The sequence below is a fragment of the Echinops telfairi genome, unplaced genomic scaffold (genome assembly GCF_000313985.2).
Source record: "Echinops telfairi isolate 266 unplaced genomic scaffold, ASM31398v2 ScPeMD7_60;HRSCAF=208, whole genome shotgun sequence".
NCBI classification, from domain to species: Eukaryota; Metazoa; Chordata; class Mammalia; order Afrosoricida; family Tenrecidae; genus Echinops; species Echinops telfairi.
This window is the reverse complement of record NW_022103958.1, coordinates 38,719,989-38,742,078: the sequence shown is the minus strand read 5'-3', so window position 1 is coordinate 38,742,078 and position 22,090 is coordinate 38,719,989. Positions and strand designations below refer to the sequence as shown.

Sequence of the window (22,090 nt, the reverse complement as noted above, 5' to 3'; positions counted from 1 at the left end):
TAAGAGCCCGCAACACAGGGAATCCAAGATAGATAAGCCCCTCAGGGCCAAGAAGGAGAGTAGAGATACCAGGAGGATTAGGGGAGGGTGGGGGGGTGGGGTGAAAGAGGGAACCAATCACAAGGATCAAACTAGAACTCCCTCCCAGGGGAAACCAATGACGGAAAAGTGGGTGAGGGGCAATGGAGGACAATGTAAGATATGGGAAAAATAATCTATAACTTATCAACGGTTTGTGAAGGAGGGGGTGGAGGGAGGAGGAAGAAATGGGGAGCGGATATCATGGGCCATAAAAAAATAGCTAGGGTAAAAACAAACCTTAGTACAGAATTGAAATAAAGAGAAATGGTTTCATTTTTCTTAGAAATGTCCTTTTACATAAAGATATGCGGTAGAAGTCAGAATTCCTTACTTGTTCAGAGAATAAGATAATTTCTTTTAGAAAATATATCGTCTTTAACAGACTCTGAAGTACAGTTCTTATAATAATCTTTTTTTTCATCTCTGCATCATTTTTCCCCACCCCTTCCCAAAGGTACATTAAAAAAAAGTGTAAACGTTTTCAGAAAGTAAAAGCAGCCAGCCTCCCGGCTTTCTCCCTCGTTGGTCTTGGCTGTTTTGTGTCCTGTCTGCTCCACAGTCCAGGTCCCACCTGCTCTGGGAGCCATGGAAAGCACACAGGGAGGAACGGGCTCCCTCAGGTGGCACCCTAAGCATCAACTCAGACACCATAGCTTGATGGGTACAGCTGGATCCCTCTGAGGTTTCTTACCCTTACCTGGGTCCCTCCCTAGCTCTCCACCAAATCTGAGGACCACGGGAAGGTCCATGGCATCCGCTGTCAGGAGAGTCCCCGTGAGGGAACAGCTGTGCTCCTGTAAAGTTCGTGCTGCCCGTGGGGACTGCCACACCACGAAGTACCAGCAGCTGGCTTGGTGGTTTAGAAGAACAGGGCATCTTAGTCTCCTGTGTTCTGCCTGTGCTTCCCTCTTCACCTGGCTGTCTTCCCTGGGGCCCTTCCTTTGTATAAAAACACCACCTGTACTGGATTCAAGCCCACGCCACACCCATAGGACCTCATGCTAACTGATCACATCTTCTAAGACCCTGCTTCTGAGCAAGATCACGTTCAAAGGTACTGGAGGTTACAGCCAGCTTGTCTTCTCGGAGGACAGTCATTCAATCTGTAACAACAGCAAAGAGACAAAGGTGGGCTGGACAGAAGACTAGCATCCATTTGTTGGTTTCAGTCTGGGTGGGTAGGATGTGTGCTGTCAGTAATTTTCTAATTCCTGAACACTTTTTGGTATCAAAACATGTAATGAGATTTTAATCTAGGGGAGCTTGTGTCTTGAAATTTTCTCTGCCTTTGGAAATCTTTGAGGATGCAGAGCTTGAGAGTTCTTAAGTCTCTTATGATATTGTTATGGCGACATCAAATCTGAGTGCTTCGTATTAAGGCTTTTAGTTTGGTTTGGTTTGATTGTCCAAAAGGAATGCGTGTTCATTGGAGAAAGTGTGCAGCGGATGAAATGGAAAGGTGACCATCGCTGCGTTCGTGGAGTGAGTGGCTCAGAAGGTATGAAGATAGGTCCTCAGAGACGTCTGCTGACATTTCGCTTTACTTTCTTCCAGTTCTTTCTATGTCTATCAAACACTTTCAATATAGATAATTTGTGTTCACTGTATAAAGAGGTGGAATATCAAATAAGTCATAATAATAAAATTAATAATAAAATAGATATGACCTGTCTCACCAGTTGGAGCCAGTTTTCTTAATATTTTGATGAATTTTCTCTCATCTTTTTTCTGTAACTAGGTAATGAGATTGGAGTTGTGATCTATTGTAAACATATATAATTTTCTTTTTTTGTTGTTAACTAAATTTCCCCCCTCCAAGAGTTTTTCTCATGTAGTTTTAAACTTCTAAGAATAATTTGAGTGTCCACATACTATTTCATCTTAAATGTATATCCATAAATTATCTAGCCAATCCTCTTGGTTTGAGCTTTTGGATCATTTTAATCATCCACTGCTGGAGAGCTGTGTCCTCCCTGATGATCCCTCTATCATAGAGTCTGAGTCTGACTCACACAGACCCTACATGGGGTTTCCAAATCTGTCCATCTTGAAGGGAGCTGATAGCCTCATCTTTCTCTTGCAGAACAGCTGGTGAGTTTGAACAGCCAACCTTGGGGTTAGCAATCCAACACTCACCCAACAGCACTACCAGTGCTCCTTATAGTCAGTGATATTTTTATTTTTATTTCTTATTGGTTGGGATTTATTACATATACATATGATACCATAGTTCAACCATGTCAAGTAGAATGTACAACTGCTGCCACAACTAGTTTCCAAACATTCCTTTTCTATATGGACTCCTTGACCTTGTCTCCCTTTGATCCACCCCCCTGTTCCCTCTCCCCCCGAACTCCTTATGGGGCATAATTTTTAAATGAATGATGTACACCAGATGATGTGCGTAGACATAAAACTTAATTAGACCTAAAATTACTGGGTCAGAAGGTACAAAAATGTGAAAGGTTTTGATGGGTTCTGTTGTGGTGGTGTGTGCTGTCGAGTCACGGTTTGCTGCATAGCTTTTTCTTGGCTGTCAACTTGATATTAGAGTGCCGTTTCTCCCCCTCAAGCTCTACCTGTTTCAGTTCCTGTTTGCACTGTCTACCTGACCATCTACCACAGCTCCACTGATGCTGCCTGTTCTTCTCCGCTATCACTTTTGCTACGATGCGCAGAGAACGTGGCATCTGATTGTGTCTCGCTCTTACATTTTGGTCCTTACGAGGCCGAGCATGTTCTGTACCCATATTAGACCCTTTAAAATGTTGAAGAGCAAGGCGACCACTTTGAGGACTAAAGTGTGGCCGCGACGAAGCCTGGCATTTTCAGTCACCTGGATCAGGCAAGCTGAAGAGGAATCAGTGGATTTGAATTACGGTGCTGGCCGAGAATACTGAAAGTAATGAACACATCTGTCGCACACAAGTCCAGCCAGGACGCTCCCTAGAGACTTCATCATATGGACTTGGACCAGCCCTGCCAAAGGACAGCATGCCGAGTCAAGTAGAAGGGCAGTGAGAGCAACGCCAGGACCTTCAAGGAGATGGGTGGACACAGTGGCAGTCACAGTGCACTCACACATAGCGATAGTGAGGGTGGCGCGGGGCAGGCAGTGCTTTGTTACATTCAAACGTAGCTTCTCCGAGTCCGACCCGCCAGCACCTCAGTCACAGCAACTTGGTTTTTGTGTTCACCATTTGTGAATCGGCCACCCGTTCTTTGGTTGCTTTCCTTTGCTGATTGGCTTTCTGTTAATTTGGAAGAGAGAAAGAGAGAGAAAATTGGTAATGCAGAAAGGGCAGTCCCCTTCCACCTGTCACGATGCTTTGGAGTCAGGCAGCCTGGAGGCTTGGGGTATTTCAGGCTGTCCCCCTAACGCTCCCTCTGTGAAGATTTAGCCCACGTTCCTCTGAGAACCAAGGTGAGGAGGCTGACTGACACACAGTACAAGCTCGGAGGGTCCTGCCTGCTGTGTTGGGATGTTGTGTTGCTTGGCGCTGAGTGCTTCCCCAGAAGCACTGTCTTGGCTTGAGCGGTGGAACCGGCGTGTTTGTCAGATCCCGAGACTCAGGGCACTCCCTCGTGGAAACAGGGCGCAGAGGAATGAAACTGAAACCAGGGATTCTTTTTCCTGCCCCCGCCCCCGCCCGCTGTCGGAAAGAGACAGATGAAGAGAAAACGGTGCGTGCGTTTCAGTTAGAGGAGCAGCTTGCTGAGGTGGCTGCCTCAGACCAGCCTCTCCGATCTGCGGCATTCAAGACCCTGAGACCTCAAGGAGAGATCCAGTCACCCTCCCGGCCTGTGCTTGCCGAGTACACTTTAGCAAGGTCGAAACAGACAGAGCAGAGAGAGTTTTGTTCGCCCTTTCATCCAGGACTGTGGCTAGTTCCTGTTCTGGTTACAGGCCGAGGCTTCCTTGAGCTGGAGGAGGGTGGAGCGGTGGGCACGAGCTTGTCCTGTCCCCTTTCTCCCACTTGGGACAGATTTTGCTTGATTTGCTGAGTCACTGAAGCAACACAATGCGGTCCGAGTCCTGGCTTTGGCCAGGTCTGGGTTCCAGTCCTCGTTCTAGCCCTTAACAGCCACATGGCCTTGGGCAAGTAAGTCTTGGTATCTGTGTGGTATCGATAATAGTCGTTTACCTGAAAGGTGGATGTGAGGACCAACCAGGTTGTCTGAGGGACCGCCCTGGGCTGATGCCCTGTGCTCAGTACAGCAAGCGCGTGGCCGGCAGTCAGCATCTTGCTCTACTGCACCCTCCTTATCAGGTACAGGCATGGAGTGCATGTACTTGAGACACCCCTCAGGCATCTCAGACTTGACATGGCTCCCTCCGGTGGCACTCCCCTTGATGTTGTCACCCTTCTTCCGGCTGTCACACAGGACACACTGCTTGGAAAGCGAAGCTTGCTTTGGATTTCCCCCCCTCTACTCCCATCATACCTTTGTAGTTTGCAGACCAAATGACACCCCACGGCACGAGGGCCAGTTGGCTATGTCTGGCGAGTGGATTCCCATTCCAACAAGTGCTCGTCCTGCCTCCTGGTCACTCATTTCACTCCCACCAGGTCTCTCTGCCCAGGCGCCTTTGACCTTGTGTCCCGGCCTCCTCGCCCACTTCTCTCAGTCGAGGGCTGAGCCCCTCACGCTCTCCTCCATATTGCCGTGGGTGAGGCTCGCTCTCTACGGGCCTCTCTGTCTGCCCCTCACCATCCATCTCTCTCTCTCACACACACACACACACACACACACACACACACACACACACACACACCTGTGCACTCCTACGTACACACACACTCCATTCCACACACACCACATGCATATACCCCACCACCACATATGTACACAGCTGATAGACACCCATATACCATGCACTGATGATACCTACGTAAACCACATACAGACAGTCCTTCTGTGCCACACACAGCACATACATATGCATACCATATACATAGACCCACATATACCCCTCCACACCACACACACATATACCGTGTACATGCACCTCTACATATCACACACATGTACACACATATATAAACATGCACACATCGTCTACACACCACACACTACACACCATGTTTATATGAATACATATCACATACCTTTACCCCTACACACCACACTTATATGAACACACACAGCACATACATGTACCCTACTCACCATATACATACACATGCATATACATGCGCACACACATAGGGTCTCTTCTCACCACGGCAGCCAGAGTTGCTGTGTTAAAACTTGAGAGCTGTGCCCACCAGCCCTGTGGGATCGCTGCCTTCTGCTAACCCCCCACTGTTCTTCCAGCTGCCTCCACTCCCGGCATCCCCCTCAGCCTTTAGCTGGCTTTCTGACACCCCGGCAGCTCCACCAAAGCCTGGGACTCTGACCATTCTCTGCCTGGAATGCTCCTCCGCCCCCCCCCCCCCGCCCCACTTCTCCCTCCTCACATCTCAACTCGGGGACCCTCCTGACTCCCCATCTCACCACTAGTCTCCCAAGTACTCACCCCTCTCTAGCATCCTGTGTGACCACTTGTGATTTTGTTTGTCTGCCTCCCTCCCCCAGAATGCCTTCCACTTGAGGACCTGGGCCTGCCTCTGCCTTCCCACTCAGGCCACCCTGGGGACAGAGCCTGGCACTTGGTGCCCTCAGCACATACTTGTCGAGAGATTGATGAATGGTGGTGGACCAGCATGCTAACACTGTCTTCACTATTATGAAATGGCCCTGAATTGAAATTGGCCTGCCAAACAGTTCGTGGTGGAGATTTCCGCAAATTGCCCATTCTTTTACCTCAGACATTGCCTGGCATCGATGGGCTCTCAGTCGGTGCGGTCGGAGTGACAGCTTTTAAGACAGTAGGGTGGCCAGTGCCCTCGTGGGCCTCCGTAACGGCAAGTCAGAAACCTATGCTGAGTGGGTCAGCATGCCATCTGCCTCCCAGTGCCCAGACCCCTCATCTGGGTGTTGTTATTGCACACAACCCCCTCGCCCCTCCTTCCCCAGTGCAGCTCGGCTCTTGGCAGCTGGGGTCCCCCTTCTCCCTCCAATCACCATCCTTGTCTTCCTCCATCTCATCTCCCTAGGCAACTCCAAATTTCTTTTACTCATCACCTGGTGACTCAGCTCTCCCAGTCTCCTAATCCAAGCTTTCCCTGGAACTAGCTACCGAGCCATCGTCTCTTCCACCGGAAGGTTTTGTCCTGTAAAGTGGAAGGGTCTCTTCAAGTCCCATTCACTTTTCAGAGTCTCCTGAGTCCTCTTTGTTCCTACTGCTCTTGGCCAGTCCCAGTGCCCTCCCAGCTGTCCCCACAGTCGTCCTGGTGGAGAGACTCCCTGTTCCCAGACCTCGTGTCCCCTCGCTTGGTGCCGCCCCTCCCCATGCCAAGGGTGCTGCCCTCGGCTCGTCGTCTCCAGTCCTTTGCTCTCCACGAGTTCATGCCCGTGTTCGCGCGCGGTCAGCAGTGCACACTCCCCATAGCCTGCAGCCCCTCCATTCCACAGGTCATCAAAACGCCCATGCCAAGGACCCCAAGGGCTTTGCCACATAGGGTTCATCCAGTCTGCACCCCACCCTGCAGGAGGAACCTTCCCATAGCACTGCACCCGGAGGTCAGGTAACTTTCCCAGGTTGCACAGCTGTGAAGGGGAGAGCCAGGATCGGAAACCAGGCGAACTAGCTCTAGACGCCCTGCACTGATTGCCACCCTGGCCTTCATGTACCCAGAATCCTCACCCTTTTGTCCACGTGACACACTCCCTTGTCTGGTCCCGAGCCCAGGGGAAAGCCCCAGCCTCACTCTCTCCTACACAAGGTCACACTGGCTCAGTATACATGCCTGCTGCCTGGCCTTCTCTGGGTGGCTCTGAGCTCTGTGCACGTGCACGCGCTCTTGTGTGTGTGTGTGTGTGTGTGTGTGTGTGTGTGTGTGTACAGACACACACTCACCTCTCCCTGGCCAGCCCTCAGGCCCCACCCCTCACTTTGTAGTTAGTCTTGCCCTTTACTATGGCAACACGCGAAGGCCACTCATGAAATCCTTCAGTATTGCTTTTTGCTCCTGCAAAGCTGTCTTCTAGGCTTTGCCCTCTTTTTAAGTCCCCCCACAATCTTGAAGAAGGCATCTCACTTTTCCTTTCTGCACCCAGCTACCCAGCCCAGCCCCATCCTCTCCTCCACCAGACGCGAAGAGCACCTGTAAGGCCACCGTTCCCCAGGCTGGCAAAACACAGCCGTAACTGCAGTGCATTCTTTTGTTTCCTTTAGAACAAGATGCAGATGTTTTCCAGAATTTTCTTCAACTTCAGGCAGTAAGTTTTTTTTGGCGGAAAGAGTACTCTTCTTTCAAATCTTTAGGACCAGGCTGTCTTTTCTTGCTCTGCAGCATTTAAAACAAAACAACAATAAAAACAAAGGGGTGGGGGCAGGCCAGTGTGTCTTCCAGTTGCAGGTCCTTGGTGGTGACTTGTTGATCCTTCTGTGGTATTGCCGGAGTCGGCCCCTGTGCTCTCTCTGCAGGTCAGGAAGAGAGGCAGCCTGCCAGGGACTAGGCTGGAGGGCGCATCCTCAGAAAAGGCTGAGGTTTGGCCTGGATTGGGGGGGGGGCAGGAGGGGGCACGTGGACAGTGCATAGGTGCTAGTGGTGAGAGGCAGAGGATAGATAGCTTCAGTTTAGCAGTCCTGCACAGGGCGGAACACCTGGCAGAGACCACTCATGGGGTGCCGGAGTCTCTGACTTGGGGTTGCTTTTAGAGGATCCCCAAAAGCTGGTCCATGCCATGCAGGGACGTCCTGCAAGGCAGAAGGCAGGATGGGAGGGGAGCAGGTGGGAGGAGTTGTGCCTTCTAAATCCTGTATGGTTTCATGGAGCAGGGTTTCCATGGATGTGGCTCAAGCACCGTTGGCATTAGCGATTAATGCAGTGAAGATATTTGGACGAGAACATGTAGGAACTGGAGATGGCTGCTCCTGAACATCAGATTCCTCAGGGCTGCGAAGGGAGGCACCCTGTCCACCTGCTCAAGCCAGCACCTTTCCCTCTGTCTGCCATTGGTTTTCCTTCTCCCTCACCATGTAACATCTGTTAGCCTCCCACGGGACCAGTAGCCTATGGCAAGCACAGTGGAAAGTGCCGGTGTGGTGTGGACCCATTTCTTGCTTTGCATGGTGGCCAAGGCATATGGTGGTAAGATCAGAGCCTTTAAACTCACCATCTTGGTCAGACAACTCGACCTCTCAGGAAGCTAGTTTTCTCATCCAAGAGAACAGTCTGAGAATGTCGTTCTTGCCTGGTCCTGTGGAGTCAGTTCTAACTCGTAGTGACCCCGTGTACAACCGAGCAACACAGTGTCCCATCTTGCACCACCCTCACAGTGGTTGCTGTGTCTGCCCAAGGCACCAAGGACCTTTCTCCGTTGACCACGCATGATGTCTTTCTCCTGATCCTTCCTTGCATGTTCACAGTCTTGGCCATTCTCATTTCTAAGGAGCACTCTGTGTTAGTCAGGGTAGACTAGAGAAACAAATCCTGAGAAACTCATATGCGTCTTAAGAAAACATCCCAGCCCAATCCAGATCAAGTCCATAAGTCTGATATTACTCCCTTTGTCAATACTAGTCCATAAATTCCTCTTTAGACTCATGCAGCCCTGCAATAATGCTGAATGCAGGAAGATCACAGGACGGTAGGTGGAAAGTCTTGTGGATCCAGGGGCGGTGGAAGCATCTTGGTACTGGTGTGGGTCTCCACGTGACTCTTCCATGTGTCTTGTCAACAGGAAGACGAAGCAGAGAGAGTCTTCCATCTCCAGGGAAAAATACAGGTGTACCCAGAATCCTTAGGAGAAGGCCATGCCCGCACAGAGGTCTCATTGGCTATGGCCTGATTGACAGGCAAGACTCCACTCCTTCGCAAGGTGACAGGAAATTATGTAACTGCCACACAGTCTAACTTGATTTCTTCCCAGATGGACTTGTGTGCTCTATTTGCAGTTCATGGTATAGCCAGTGATTTTTGCCATCCGTAATTCAAATGCATTACTTATCTTCTGGTATTCCATATTCGCTGCCCAGTTTTTGTATGCAAAGGTGGCAGTTGACGTTTCCCTGGCTCAGGCCTGTCTCAAGGTGACATCTTTGCTTGTTAACACTCTAAACAGGCCTTTTGCAGCAGATTTGCCGAGTGCAGTAGGCTGATGTCATGAGTACTGCTTCCATGGGCATTTATTGTAGGTCTAAGTGAAGTGAAGTCCTTGCAATGAGAATCACCACTCAGTGGGCTGTTGCGGTGATTCAATGAGATCATCATAATAGTAGCTGTCAGAGGGCTTACTGTATGCCAGATACCATTCTCAGCACTTACAGATCTCACTTAACCCTTACCACTTACCTTGGCATAGGTAGGACTGTTACCTCTATCTTACAGGACAGCACACAAAGTGAGGTGATGTGCTCCATGTTCCAATAGTCGAGACACGTTGGAACGGAGGCGTAAACCTCAGAGAGTAACACATGGCAGAATCAGGACTAGGCACCTGTAAGTCTGCCATCAGAGCGCATGTGTGAAGACACTGAGCCAGCCTGTTCAGCTGAGTTCAGCTATTTGAAAGAGGGCTAGTGGTTCCTGGAATTCTGATCACTTTGCAGTCACTTCTTAAACCCGTGCCCTTGATTTGCATAGGCAGGTAGTGGCTCTAGGAATGGTGGTTCTGTTGGCCCTCACCATCCTGTTGTGGTTGCTAGTGCTGTCGAGTGGCTCCGACATATAGTGGCAACTCACAGCACAGCAGAATGACCCACCGCTGAGTCCTGGGCTGCCCCCACAATTCTCGCCCCGTGGGAACCTCCTGGGGCAGCCTCTGTGTCTCTCCATCTCATTGAGGCCCTTTCTGCTTCTCACCGACCTTCTGTTTCACCAACCATCATGCCCTCAGTTGCTGTTTTTCTTGTCACCACGCATTGGTTCCAACCCATATCGACCCTGTGGACAAGGGAACAAAGCACCGTCTGGTCTGTGTCATCCCCACAATGGTTCCTATCCTTGAGCCCATCGTTGCAGCCACAGTGTCATCCAGTCTCTTCCTTTTTAACTCTGCCCAAAACACACGAGACAGCGTCGAACCTCTAAGGAGCACTCTGGCTGTTCTTTCAAGACGAATGTGTTCATCCTTCTCACATTCCGCGCTGTATGCAGCATTCTCCGCCAACACCAGGATTCAGATGCATTGCTGCTTCTCCAGGCCTCCCTGTTCACCTCCCCGCCTGATCCACTATTTGGGAAGCTGCTCAACTGTCCGTTGGAATTGGGTCACTTCCCTCACGGATCCCATGACAGGACTAAGATTCTGGGTTGGTATCTTCTTGGTCAGCTTATTCTCATTCTATATCCCAGTGATAGACCTGGAAAAAAGTGTAGGGATACACCCCCTTCTACAAGCATTTATTGAGCACCTGCACTGGGCTAGGAGCTTGCCGTTGGGACATTTATGGGCTAGCCTCGTTATGTATGGCTCCCATTGACAGCACTGAGAGCCTTTCCCACAAAGAAAGACTGACTACCTTCCGGGAATCCGGCCCCCCAGGAGACCCTCACAACTGACCCTTCTAACCCTTTCATCCAAAATGCATTCTGTTTGATTTGGGGTTCCCCAAGTATCACGGGCTGCTAGTAAGATTGGGTATATAAATGCCACAAACGTGGCTCTTCTCCACAAACTTGTCCCTGAGAACCAGTGCCTTCCAGGCTGGGGCACCAATGCCCATTCCAGATTCAAGCCTCTTCCCCTTCCTGGTCCCTTCTTGCATTACCCAGTTACCTTCCTCCACACCCTAAACACAACTTCTTCCTCAAGACACTTGACTGCCACCTGGTGGCAATTTGCCTCGGTGACGTGAGAAATCCTCCAGGAGCTGTGCCCATGCTGCGTGCGTGGCCCTGCCTGCCTCACTGATTGCGCTGTCTCATTCTGATCTAAGTGGTGTCTCTCCCAATAGATTGAGGGTATCTTGAGCATCAGGGCTGCCCATCTCCCTGTGTCCCCAGTGCCCTGGCATGGCCAGGAAAGACAGAAATGCTCTCCGAATGACCCTGGTCCAAGCATCCATGACCTTAGGCTCAAGCACCTGGTCTCACAAGGTGAGTGTTCTCTAAGTTCATCTGTCACAAGGCCAGGCGCCTCTGCTCAGAGCCCCCATGTTGGAGCAACTCAGCATTCGTGTCCCCGTCAGATACTAGCACGGTGTAGGAGAGCAGGGGCCAGGCCATGTGCCATGGGTTTGGGGGATGACGAGAAAAGCATTTCCTATGAGCATGTACTGTGTCCGGGCTGGTGCCTGGCAGGGTGCAGACATGACCACCCGAGAGTGGTCCTCGGGGAGATGGGCATTTGTTGGATCAGGAAGCACACTGTTTCCAAAGTGTTCATTCACAGCTGCCTGCGTTTCCCTGGGTGCCATGTCCTTTTCTTAAGGGACATCAATGAAGGCCATTTCCCCAAGCATCTTGGGCGTACAGAGTACCCTCAGCAGAACTCCATTCAGATTTTGCACCGGGGGCATAGACAGAAGGGGGGTCAGGCTTTCGCTGAGACCCCATTGTAAAACGGAGGAAGCCCCGCCTTTCCACAGAGCTCCTTTTTTGGCACAGGGTTGCTCAGACCCTGCCCAGTGAAGCTCCTGGAGCACAGCTACCTCTCCTCTCTCAGGTCTGTCCTGATGACCCGAGACGTGTCCTGGGTTGAAACCGCGAGCACTGAATTACCCTCTCCACCCTCACTACAAGGAAGCTCAGAAAGAACATATTTCCTCCGTTTCCGCTGCTTTTCCTGACCCTGCATTTCTTCTTTCACTTCCTTGTTCCCCCGCCTTCCTTCCCAACAACCCAGACCTGACTCACTGCCATGGAGTCAGTGCCGACCGGAGCCGCCCTGTAGGACAGGCTGGCACTGCCCCTGTGGGTCTCCAAGACTCCAGCTGTCCTACAGGAGTAGACAGCCCGTCGTTCTCCACCAGAGGTGCTGGTGGTTCACATCGCGGACCTTGCAGATGGAACACAGCCCCAGGCACCACCTCTAAGGCACCCGGCTCCTCCTCCCTTCCCCAGGATGGCTGGCTTTTGTTTTGCTCAGAGCATGGCACTTGGTGGGAGTCTGGTTTCATTTTCTGCTAGCTGGGTGGTCTTCAGCAAGATAGCTTTGACTCTTCAGTGCTCAGTGCCCTCAATGGCAGGTTGGGATGAGGATGACGATGGACAGGCTCAGCCTGCCAGCCTTCCCACCTCTCACTGGACCCAGGCCAGGATGGGTCCGCAGCTCTAGGATTCTTGTCTGTCTTTGCTGCGGCTTCCCCGTGTGGGTCAGATCACAACGAGATAGTGACAAGGTGGTTGTAACTGAGGTGACCTTCAGCGTGACCAGTCACTGCGGTGCGCACCATCTCAAGGACTTACAGTTACAGCCACTTGTTTTTGTTGTTTTATTTTCTTTACTGATCTTTAAGACTGCCTTTTGAAAAGAATAATAATCTGTAATGTATCAAGGGGCCACCTGGGGGGGAGGCTGAGGGCGGGGAGGGGAACAAAGAGGAGCTGATACTAAGGGTTCAAATAGAAAGAAAATGTTTTGAAAACGATGATGGCAACATATGTACAAGTATGCTTGATACAATGGATGTATGGATTATTATGAGATCTGCAAGAGCCTCCAATAAAATGAGATATACATATCTCAAAAAAGACTGCCTCTGGGAACAATAACTGTGCTCCCCAAACAATTCTGTGTTACAGCAATTCACTTTCATCTCCTTGTCAAAGCCTGTGGGGAGCGGCATGGACGGGCCGGGGTGGGGCAGAAGCAGGCCATGCTGAGGTGCCGTGGCCGTGGCCGCAGAGGCACAGAACGCTTCCTCCGTGGGCTGAAGGCAGACGGCGAGTGGGGTGGGAGCAGGAGCAGCACAGGAGACTGGCAGGGATGGGCAGAGGGAACCACAGTGACCAGATAGGGGTTCAGCCATGCAGGGTGCTGGAGGGACCTGGAGAGAATCTCCCAGAGGGAATCACGTGGGTTAATCCCCCAGCAGCACTGCCCCAAGGTCTCTCTGTCCATGGATCTCAGTTTAAAGACCACAAGGGCCAAACTCGTGGCCAAGTTGTTTGTCCACGCTCAGACCCTGCAGGGTTAGCAGAGCCAGGCTGTGAGAGGCGCTGCTCCTCCCTCTTGTGAATCCGGTTGCAAAGAGGAGTATTCATTGGAAGGGCACAGTCAGTTCCAGTCCTGGACGTCCACTTGAAGACCTGTACAGCGCTCAGGACAGAGGTCGCAAAATCCAAAGGCTGCAGCAGTTAAACTACTAGCTGCCTGCAGGGTCAGCTAGCTGTGGGAGAAACTCCAGACTCGGGTTGGGGAAGATCAGGGGAGCCCCCATTTAAAATCAACGTCTTACCATCTCAAGCGGAGAAGGGATGGAGGCTGTGAGGCCCCTGGCTCCCTTTATAGCCAGTTCTCCAGACACAGCAATCCTGGGAGGGTCGGCAGACAGACAGGAGGCCCCGGGCCCCTGTAGCAGGGGGTGCGGGGGGGGGGGGGGGGGGGGGGGGGGGGGGGGGGGGGGGGGGGGGGGGGGGGGGGGGGGGGGGGGGGGGGGGGGGGGGCGGGGGGAGTGCTGCTGCTGGGTTAGCCCTAGCCCCCTTTCTGAGCCCATTGCTCTCAGCTCCGTGTGCGTCCTAATGGATGGAAGCATAATGAACATCTTCCTGAACCATCTTCGCGCTCTCCTGGCAGTTAGTTTTGTGGATTAGCCCGCCTTGCGTTTTGATCCAATGTTTTAAATTTTTTCTTTTCCTGTGGTTCCATTCTTCCTTGTCAGGCAACTGACAGCCACTGGGAAGGGAGTTGAGTCGCCTCTTGTCCATCGAGTGGATGCTCTGGGCTCCCACCACTCGTCAGCTGGGTGGCCTTGATGAATGGCCCGGCCTCTCTGTGCCCCAGTCATCTCATCTGAAAACGGGGAAAGTAACTGTATCCCCCTCACAAGAGTTCTTCCCAGGGCTAAGACACTTCCTCCATGGGGACCAATAGCAAGGGTATCTGGATACAGTAAGGCCCAACCAGTGTTGGCCAGTGTCAGGAGGTGTGCACACTGCAGCTCCTTTCCTTCTCAGTGGCGTGTGCAAGCATCTCTTGTAGTAATCCACGTGCCGTTTCTTCACAGACAATCTCTCCCTCGGGAGTCCTTCATATCTTTGGCAGTTGAGGCTTACCAAGGAGCGGAAGGATCGCCAAACAGCCTCCTGAGCATTTTCTTCAAGGCCCTCTGCCTCTCCTGTCTAGTCTTGGCCCTGTTGACCTCTGGGTTTCACGTTGTCTAGAAGACTCGCCACTCTTCCCGGGTCCTGTCATCTGCAGAGCTGGGGCGTGTGGCTCACATGTGGAGCTGAGCCCAAGCAGCCTTCACGCCGTGTCATGGATTCGGCTACGTTCCCGAGCTGAGGTGAGGTTTTAACATTTGCCCCAAGTGACCTGTCTCGGCTTTCTTTTCCCGTGCCATAGGTGTTGGGAAGAAGCTGACTGCCCGAACAGGGACTACAAAACATGAGAATCTCTGTGAGGTGACCAGCGCGTCCTGCGGCTGTTCCTCCCAGGCCGGACCTGCGGCTCGAGAACCGTCATTTCAGGTAATGAGCGAATCCTCTCTCTTGGCAATATTGATCCCTGGCACTAGGATAGTCAAGCATCTCACCATCTGTGCTACCCAGCCACTCCAGCCGGAAGAAAACGGGGTAAACTGTGTTTGTCCTCCCAAATGGAAGTTCCTTCCAAACTCTTGTTCTTTTCCTATGGGAGTGATCTACTGGGAAGGGGGAAATTGAGGAAGCAGGCGGGATGGCACCCCGAGGGGTTATCTTGCTCAGGCCGGCGCGGTGAGGTTCAGCACCAGTGGGAGGTGGTGGCCTAAGCAGGAGCACTCACTTGGGCTGGTAGACGTGATCACTGAACACCCTTCTCAGAACAGTCAGGGGCCAAGTTAGCAGCCGAGAGGGAGGTCTGCGGAGAGAAGGGAAGGGAGGGCTGAGGTCTCTAGAAGCAGAGTGGGAGAGTAAGTGGCCCCAGGGAGTACTGGCAGCGGGGAGGGCCTCGGAGGGGAGAGGGCATGGGTTTCACTGGCTGCTCCTATCTCGGACACTAGTCTATGATGATCCCCACTGTTTGCACTGGCTGGCCTTCCAGCGTGGAGTCTGTCTTCATCTCAGCAACGACTCCCCCTGCCCGCCCCAATCCGGCATATTACTATGATGCTGGAAGGCATGCCTCCAGCTTTTCCAAGTACCAGCAGGTGCAGAGGCTTCAGCAGAGCTGCCACACCCAGCCCCAGCCCCGCTAGGCAGGCAGGTAGGGAAAAAGGACATGAACAGGCCCAGAAGGAACCCAGAGAAATGCCTATACACTTATAAACACTACCAGAAGGAATTTTTAAAAATACCCGTTGGGGCTGGGAATTATTGAATCTGTTCCAGAGGATAGTGTTTCTATGTGTGCCAAAATGCTGTCCGTGTGCCCTTTGACCTCTCAGTCCCACCTGCCAGAATTTATTCTGGGCCACGGTGGCCCGGGAGCACAGAGATGCGCGGGGGTTGGGAGGTGAAAACGTGGGCATGTCTGCCCACACCAAAGTAGACCACACCTGCTGCCATCAAGCTGGTCCCATCTCAGACGACTCGTCAGGGTCTTTACGACTGCCACTCTTTACGGGAGCAGACAGGCTCATCTGTCCCCCACCCCTCCACCCCCGCCGGCCTGACTTGGCCACAGCTCCCCCAGGCGCCTGAGGAGTCCTAGCAAACCTCCAGCTCCCAATTCCTGGGGCACCAGTCCCTGGTCCTGGGGCCTCCTTGTCTTTGTGCTTGTCCTGAACCGAAGCATTGAATCCTGACTGCCTCCGTAGCTGTCCGTAGTGATCAGTGTCCCCATAATACAGGCAGAGAAACAGAGGCGCAGCGATGTCAAACGTGCCCACGGTCACGCGGCTCGCAAGCCATAGCACCAAAATTCCAATGCTGCCCAGCCATGAACAATTATGACCTCGTTCTGTATTCATTGACAGAGCGCAATGAATGTCTGGGAGGCAGGGAAACAGTTTTCCCAGGATCACACAGCAGCATGTATATAGCAGAGCTGGGACTCGACCCGAGGTCTGTTCAGTGCTACAGTCCAAGCCACTGGTGTCAGGCCAGGCCAATTCTGCAGGCCTGGGGGAGCTGGAGGGCACCGCAGACAGAGGCCTCAACCAGCGCCCGTGTTTCACAGGTGGCAGGAGACCGTGCCAGGGCATGTCCAAATACCAGAGGCCTCACCGACTCCTGCCTCGTGCCACTTCCCCAGAGAAGTGTGACTTCCTGGATCTGGGCGCACCTTTCCTGCTTGCTCCTTCTCAGGCTGCCGGGCCCCACTCTGTTTCTACACACACACACACACACACACACACACACACACACACCCCTGGGAGTCGCACATTTTCTTCCTTGTCCCCTTGACTCTCTGCTGTGCTTTGAGCTCTAGGAACTGGGACCTGACATGAATTTTCTGCCTAGACGGCTTCTCCTTCATCTCCCCAGGACGCTCGAGTCCTAAGTCCTCCCGGGCCTCCTGTTGTCGGCATTCTGGAACCTGGGCCTGGGTAGGCAATGGGGGTCTTCAGCCCCACCCTCTTGTTTTGCAGATGAAGATCCTTGGGCCCAGGGAGAGGGAGTGACAGCCCCCGTGTGTGGCGCTCAGACGCTTGACCGCGGCAGTCGCCGGGTGTGCTGTGGAAGTTGGAGTCCCTTGCCAGGTACTTGTTGGCCTCGTTTTTGGGGCCAACGCAGCCCCATGCTTTCAAAATAGAACGTGGCAGAAGGCTTTGCAGATGGGTTTGCACCGTCTTCATTACTTCATACAAGGCTCCCCACCCTGTTAGGGATTGTCCAGGACTGAGTGGGTGCTCAGGGCCAGCGCCTAGCATGGCTGTGGGGCTCCCAGTTGCTTTCCCCAGTTTCACAGCCCCCACCCCTTCTTGGAACCCCCGAGCTGGCCATGCTGGCCCACATACCCAGACCTTTACCCATGCTGGCCACTCCTTCAGGAATGTCTTCTTCTTCTCTTTAATGTTGCCACTGAGTTGACTTCCACCCATGGTGACTCCCCCTGTGCTTCACAGGCTTGACAGTACCCCATTTGGGGCAAGTCTGTCCCCGGGTTGACTTACAGTCCAGCCTTTGGGTGTAACCATTTGCACACGGGGACTGCCTTTAGAAGTGCGGAAGAAGTCAGCAGACATGGTATCTGGCTTGCTGCAGGCCCTTCCTTCCACTGAGCAACTATCAGGACAGATGTGCTAGGGTGTGAACAATACCCCCACCCCACACAGACACCACCACCACCACCACCACCACCACCACACACACACACACACACACACACCGGCCCTCACCCACTTTAAAATCTTTAGTTGAAATGAACCTGCCTCTGTGCCTCCCCTTATAACCATTCCAGAACACCCAAATATGGCAGACCAGAGAATGGACATTTCTTCAACAATCAGTGACTTCATGTCCCCAGGGCCCACCGACCTTCTCTCCAGCTCCCTCGGCACCAGCAGCATGGACTGCAATCGCAAACGGAAGGGCAGCTGCACGGACTACCAGTAAGGCCTCTAGCCTCCTCTTGCTCGGGTTCCCACTTGGTGTCAGACCATGGGCACGGAGCGCCTGCTTCTCTTCCTCGGGTGGGAAAGGCTGGGAGTAGAGCAGACGTCAGGTGGCAGAGCAACCTGGTTGCTTTGTCTCCGCCATCCCCACAACCTTCTCCTGCTCCCACTACCCAACTCCCAGCCTTCAGTCTAGGAGGGAGCCTCTAGCAATGCTGGGGTCTTAGCGTGCCCCCAGCCCTATTTTCCACAAGAATGGAAGAAGAGCAGCTTTACAGTCAAGTCCTCTCTCCTCTGCTCTTCATCCCCCTCTGTCCCGTTGAGTAAGAGGACTAAGGCTGTGTATGCAATCTCGCTGACAAAGACAGCATACACCAGGTGCTTAATTCATGGTTGTGCACTGAATGAATGAGTGAATGGAGGTTGTCACTGAATGCAGGATCGGAACAGGGCTGTGGTCTTGAAGCATGATTTAAATTAGCATATGCTTGGTGTATTAAATACCGTATATACTCAAGTGTAAGCCAACCCGAATATCAGCCAAGGCACCTCATTTTACCACAAAAACTGCATTTAAAATAGGCTGAAAAACTCGGCTTATACTTGAGTATATACGGTAGTATTTTTGTTTCTTTTTAGTCTTGATGACTTTTCTTTTGAGTACGTAAATTTTCACACTTAGAGTCAGCTCCCCTCTCTCTGTACAAACACCCAGTGCTCTCTGGAGGCACACTTTGTTTTTGCCGAGGCAACCGTGTACAATCCTATCCAACTGTGCACTGAAGAGGTTTTCTGTTGTTTTAATGAGGGAAAATCTCCCAGGAGGTGTCCCCACTACAGCAGATGTCCTTTCTGCTGAAGTTCACAGGTCGAATTTGGGGAGCCCAGTGGCTGGAGGTCAGATGCCCACTAGGAGATGCTATGAGTAATATGTAAGTTATCCCAGATAATCAAGAGAGCAAATGCCCAGGGGATGGAGAGGGTGTGAGGGCCGTGAGTGTCTTCTGCCTCACTCGTACCTTTCCAGCAGAAAGGACCAGGTGGTGGTGTCAGTGAACTCCCCCTGCCGTGGGCAAGTGATGGCGGAGCCACTGGCGTGTCCTAAGACCCCCTGTTACCTGGATCTGTAGCTTCCCACCTTGTTACCACCCGAGGCCTTCATGTTTTCCTCGTGGATGCCAGTGTGCCAACCTTTAGTCCACGGAGACTATGTGCGGTCTCCCTGATGAGCTGCCTGGCCTCCGTGAGCAGGTGCGCTTCCAGGCACAAGGGAGCGGGAGGGGCAGCCTGGGCCCACACGCCTGCGTGGGTTCCTCTCAGCCTTAGGACCAGCGGTAGCAACTCTCTGCCTTGGGCAAACCGAGGGCTCTGGCTGGGGACCACCAGTTCAGAAGGTCCGTGACGTGATGTCGTTCTTTTTGCCCTCGAGATGCGGTTGTTTGCGGAGCCATCTCCTCCTTCCTTTGGGATAAAGGAGAAAGGGGGAGGCGAAGGCAGCGGGCCGCTACCACCTCCCATGGGGGATGCTCCCTGCAATGGTTGTAGATCAGTTTGCTACTGAAACCCAGGGTGTCATGAGACTTGAAAAGGGAGGCTGACCCCTGCCATCACCCCCGAACCCTTGGCAGCCAAGCAGGGTTCAATGCCCCTCGGCCCCACTTCACCCCCAGCCCTCCCTCGAGTGGGTAGGCTGGAAGCCCCAACACTTGGTAGTGGTGCCTAATGAAGAGTTGCCCCGTGGCTCTGCTGGGGACCTCTTTGCTGGTGCCTTGGCTTCCCACTCCTTACGCCACACCCCCCCCCAAATATATATATGTGTGCGCAGGTATATTTGACGCTTGGTGTGTTTACAAGGGGCATATGCTCCATTTATCCAGAATGACGGGGGTGTGGTGGTGCCAGTGGTGGGTAATCCGGAAGCCACATGGGTTTGGGTGGCAGAGCCATCATTTCTTTGTGCTTTTTAAAAGCGACTCTGTGTCACGAATCTGTCCCGTGGCCATCCACGCTTTCTGGATCAATGAGAACCTTCTGTGTCCTGATGAGAGTCTGTCTGTGTGTGTTCAGCAGTGGCTGCCACGTCTCTTGTTTTTCTTTCAGAGAGAGCATGGACACAGACAGAGATGACCCTCATGGAAGGTACCGGTGTCTCCCTAGTCATTTGAACCTCAGGGTCCCTCTGGCCATTCGCTTGGCATGATTACACATCCCATTGCGTAGGCCGGGCCCCACCAGTACGCTCCATGGGGGCAAGCAAGGCGGCCTCCAGCCTGGGACGCAGGATGGCTGCACCCCCACCCTCCGCCAATTGGCTAACAACCACAAGCCCTTGAGTGTGTGTAGGGAGAGGGGGCAGGGGCAAAGCAGGAAAGCATCCCTTTGCCAATCGTGTCCAGGCGTTTTCAGTTTCTGTTTTGTACCTTCCAGGTTAGAGTACACGGAACACCAAGGAAGGATCAAAAATGCAAGGTGAGCTTAGAACTTCATTTGTCTGCAGAGTAACCTGGTTATGGTGACTTTAAGGGCCCCAGACGAAGCTCTGTGTGTCCGGCCATCTGTCCTCTCGTACTGTCATGCCCTTCAGGAGCAGGAAAGAGAGTATATAGGCCTGGGGCCAATGTGGCTGTCTGCCCGGCTGTGCCCACTAGGCTCAGCCAGCCCCCCCTCGTTGCTGAGCATGTTTAGCCTGAAGGGGACTTGGGGGCAGCAGGACACAGCCCAGGTCTGTAGCAGGTTGCTCCTTCCTGCCCCAGGGCCCACCTGAGGAGCTTTGGGAGGGGCCTTTCTTGGGCTGTGTCTCAGTTCCCCAGTGCTGCCATAAGAGAAAAGCCCGTAGTGGATGCCTTGAAAGGACCAGCATTTTTGTCTCGACTAAACATTAAAGTCATTGTCCCGGCCGCGTCCATTCTTTCTGCAGTCCCCCTCCCTGGAGATGGCCGGTTCCTGGCCTTCCTTGCTTTGAGGCAGGCCCTCACATGGTGTCTGTCTTTCCCGGGGGGTGGGGGTGGGGTGCCTGTCCTGCTCTTTTGATAAGACACGGCTCAGAAGTGATTAGGTTTAGGGTTCCCCCTTACTTTGTGATGAGCTCATTAATCAACCACCACCACAAAAATACCTTATTTCCAAATGGGCATCTTTACAGAGGCCGGGTTCGGATCCCTGCTTTGAGTTCGTCAGACACAGTTCACTTAGTAATAGACGGAACATCGTACCCAGAGCCTACAGCGTGGGGATGGCCCACGCCCTTGAGTCGACGCTCTAACTTGGTCCTTGTTGCCTCCACCCACACTGGACCCCTTCCCACATGGGGCACCAGTGCTGTCACGTCACGACCCACAGGGTCAGGGGCCTGCAGGTAGGAGGCTGCTAAGCTGAGACTCCTGCCTTCTCCCTACGCTTCCAGTGCACGCATCGCGCATTCTCGAGAACAGGCACACACACGGGCAGATTGCTGCAGGCGAGAGTGTGCCAGCGCTGGCACCTCCTGGGAGACCAGAGTGTGGTGTTCCTGGGAGGATGGGAAGCCCTTGGGCACAGATAAAGCATCTGCTGTTTCGGGTGGGCCTTTCCTTGTACTGAGGATGGTGGTTCGGACCATGAGCCCCGGCAGGAAAGCCGTAAAGGCCCTCGTCTGGCTGCACAGCGACTTCTTCCCAACCTCAGTGCTGCCCACTGGGGCCCCACAGGGCCCCCAAGGGGGGCTGTTCCCGAAGCCTCCACTGCCCTCCTTCCTTCCACCCTACCCACCCACAAAGACAACGAGGAGGAAACGAGCCATTGGGTTTACTCTGAACAAAATAATGTGTGTAATATTTCTCCTTAATCCCAAGGATAAGGTACACATCCAAATCTCGTACTAGCCTGGGAGCGGGACCACTTTTCGGTGACTCTAGTAGCAAAGCCTAATTGGGAACCTGACGGATCCCTGCAGTCGCCTTGTCCGGGAACGCTTGCCGAGGAGGGCTAACGCTTACCCGTCGTCGTCACGGCCGTGGTCACTGCCCTTGACCGCAGCTCGCGAGAACCCGTTTGCTGTCGTTGCACAGGGAGGCTCACAGTCAGATTGAGAAGCGACGCCGGGACAAAATGAACAGCTTTATCGATGAGTTGGCCTCCCTCGTACCAACATGCAGTGCGATGTCCAGGAAATTAGATAAACTCACCGTCCTGAGGATGGCTGTTCAGCACATGAAAACCCTCCGAGGTGAGAGCCCAGCCCTCACTGTCCTTTGGGTGCTCAGCCCACAATGAATGGTCTCGAGTCTCTGAGGTTACACTTGGATATGTGTAGCCTCGGGGTAGGCGGGGGTGGGGGGT

General features: G+C 52.9%; 1 protein-coding gene across 7 annotated transcripts in view; it reads left to right on the top strand.

Moving 5' to 3' along the window:
• Positions 1 to 22,090, top strand: part of ARNTL (aryl hydrocarbon receptor nuclear translocator like) — a 132,270-nt gene that overhangs the window by 81,348 nt on the left and 28,832 nt on the right. For 4 of the 7 annotated variants that reach the window (XM_045291128.1, XM_045291126.1, XM_004711551.3 and 1 more), the window contains exons 3-8: positions 14,641 to 14,765; positions 16,808 to 16,918; positions 17,620 to 17,770; positions 19,874 to 19,912; positions 20,201 to 20,242; positions 21,820 to 21,977. In XM_045291128.1, coding sequence (XP_045147063.1) covers positions 17,631 to 17,770; positions 19,874 to 19,912; positions 20,201 to 20,242; positions 21,820 to 21,977 — 379 coding nt within the window. In that variant the 5' untranslated portion in view covers positions 14,641 to 14,765; positions 16,808 to 16,918; positions 17,620 to 17,630. Of the gene's footprint in view, positions 1 to 7,389; positions 7,408 to 14,640; positions 14,766 to 16,807; positions 16,919 to 17,619; positions 17,771 to 18,616; positions 18,706 to 19,873; positions 19,913 to 20,200; positions 20,243 to 21,819; positions 21,978 to 22,090 lie in introns of those variants that run through there. The other 3 variants (XM_045291127.1, XM_045291130.1, XM_030885845.2) reach the window with 3 other exon arrangements.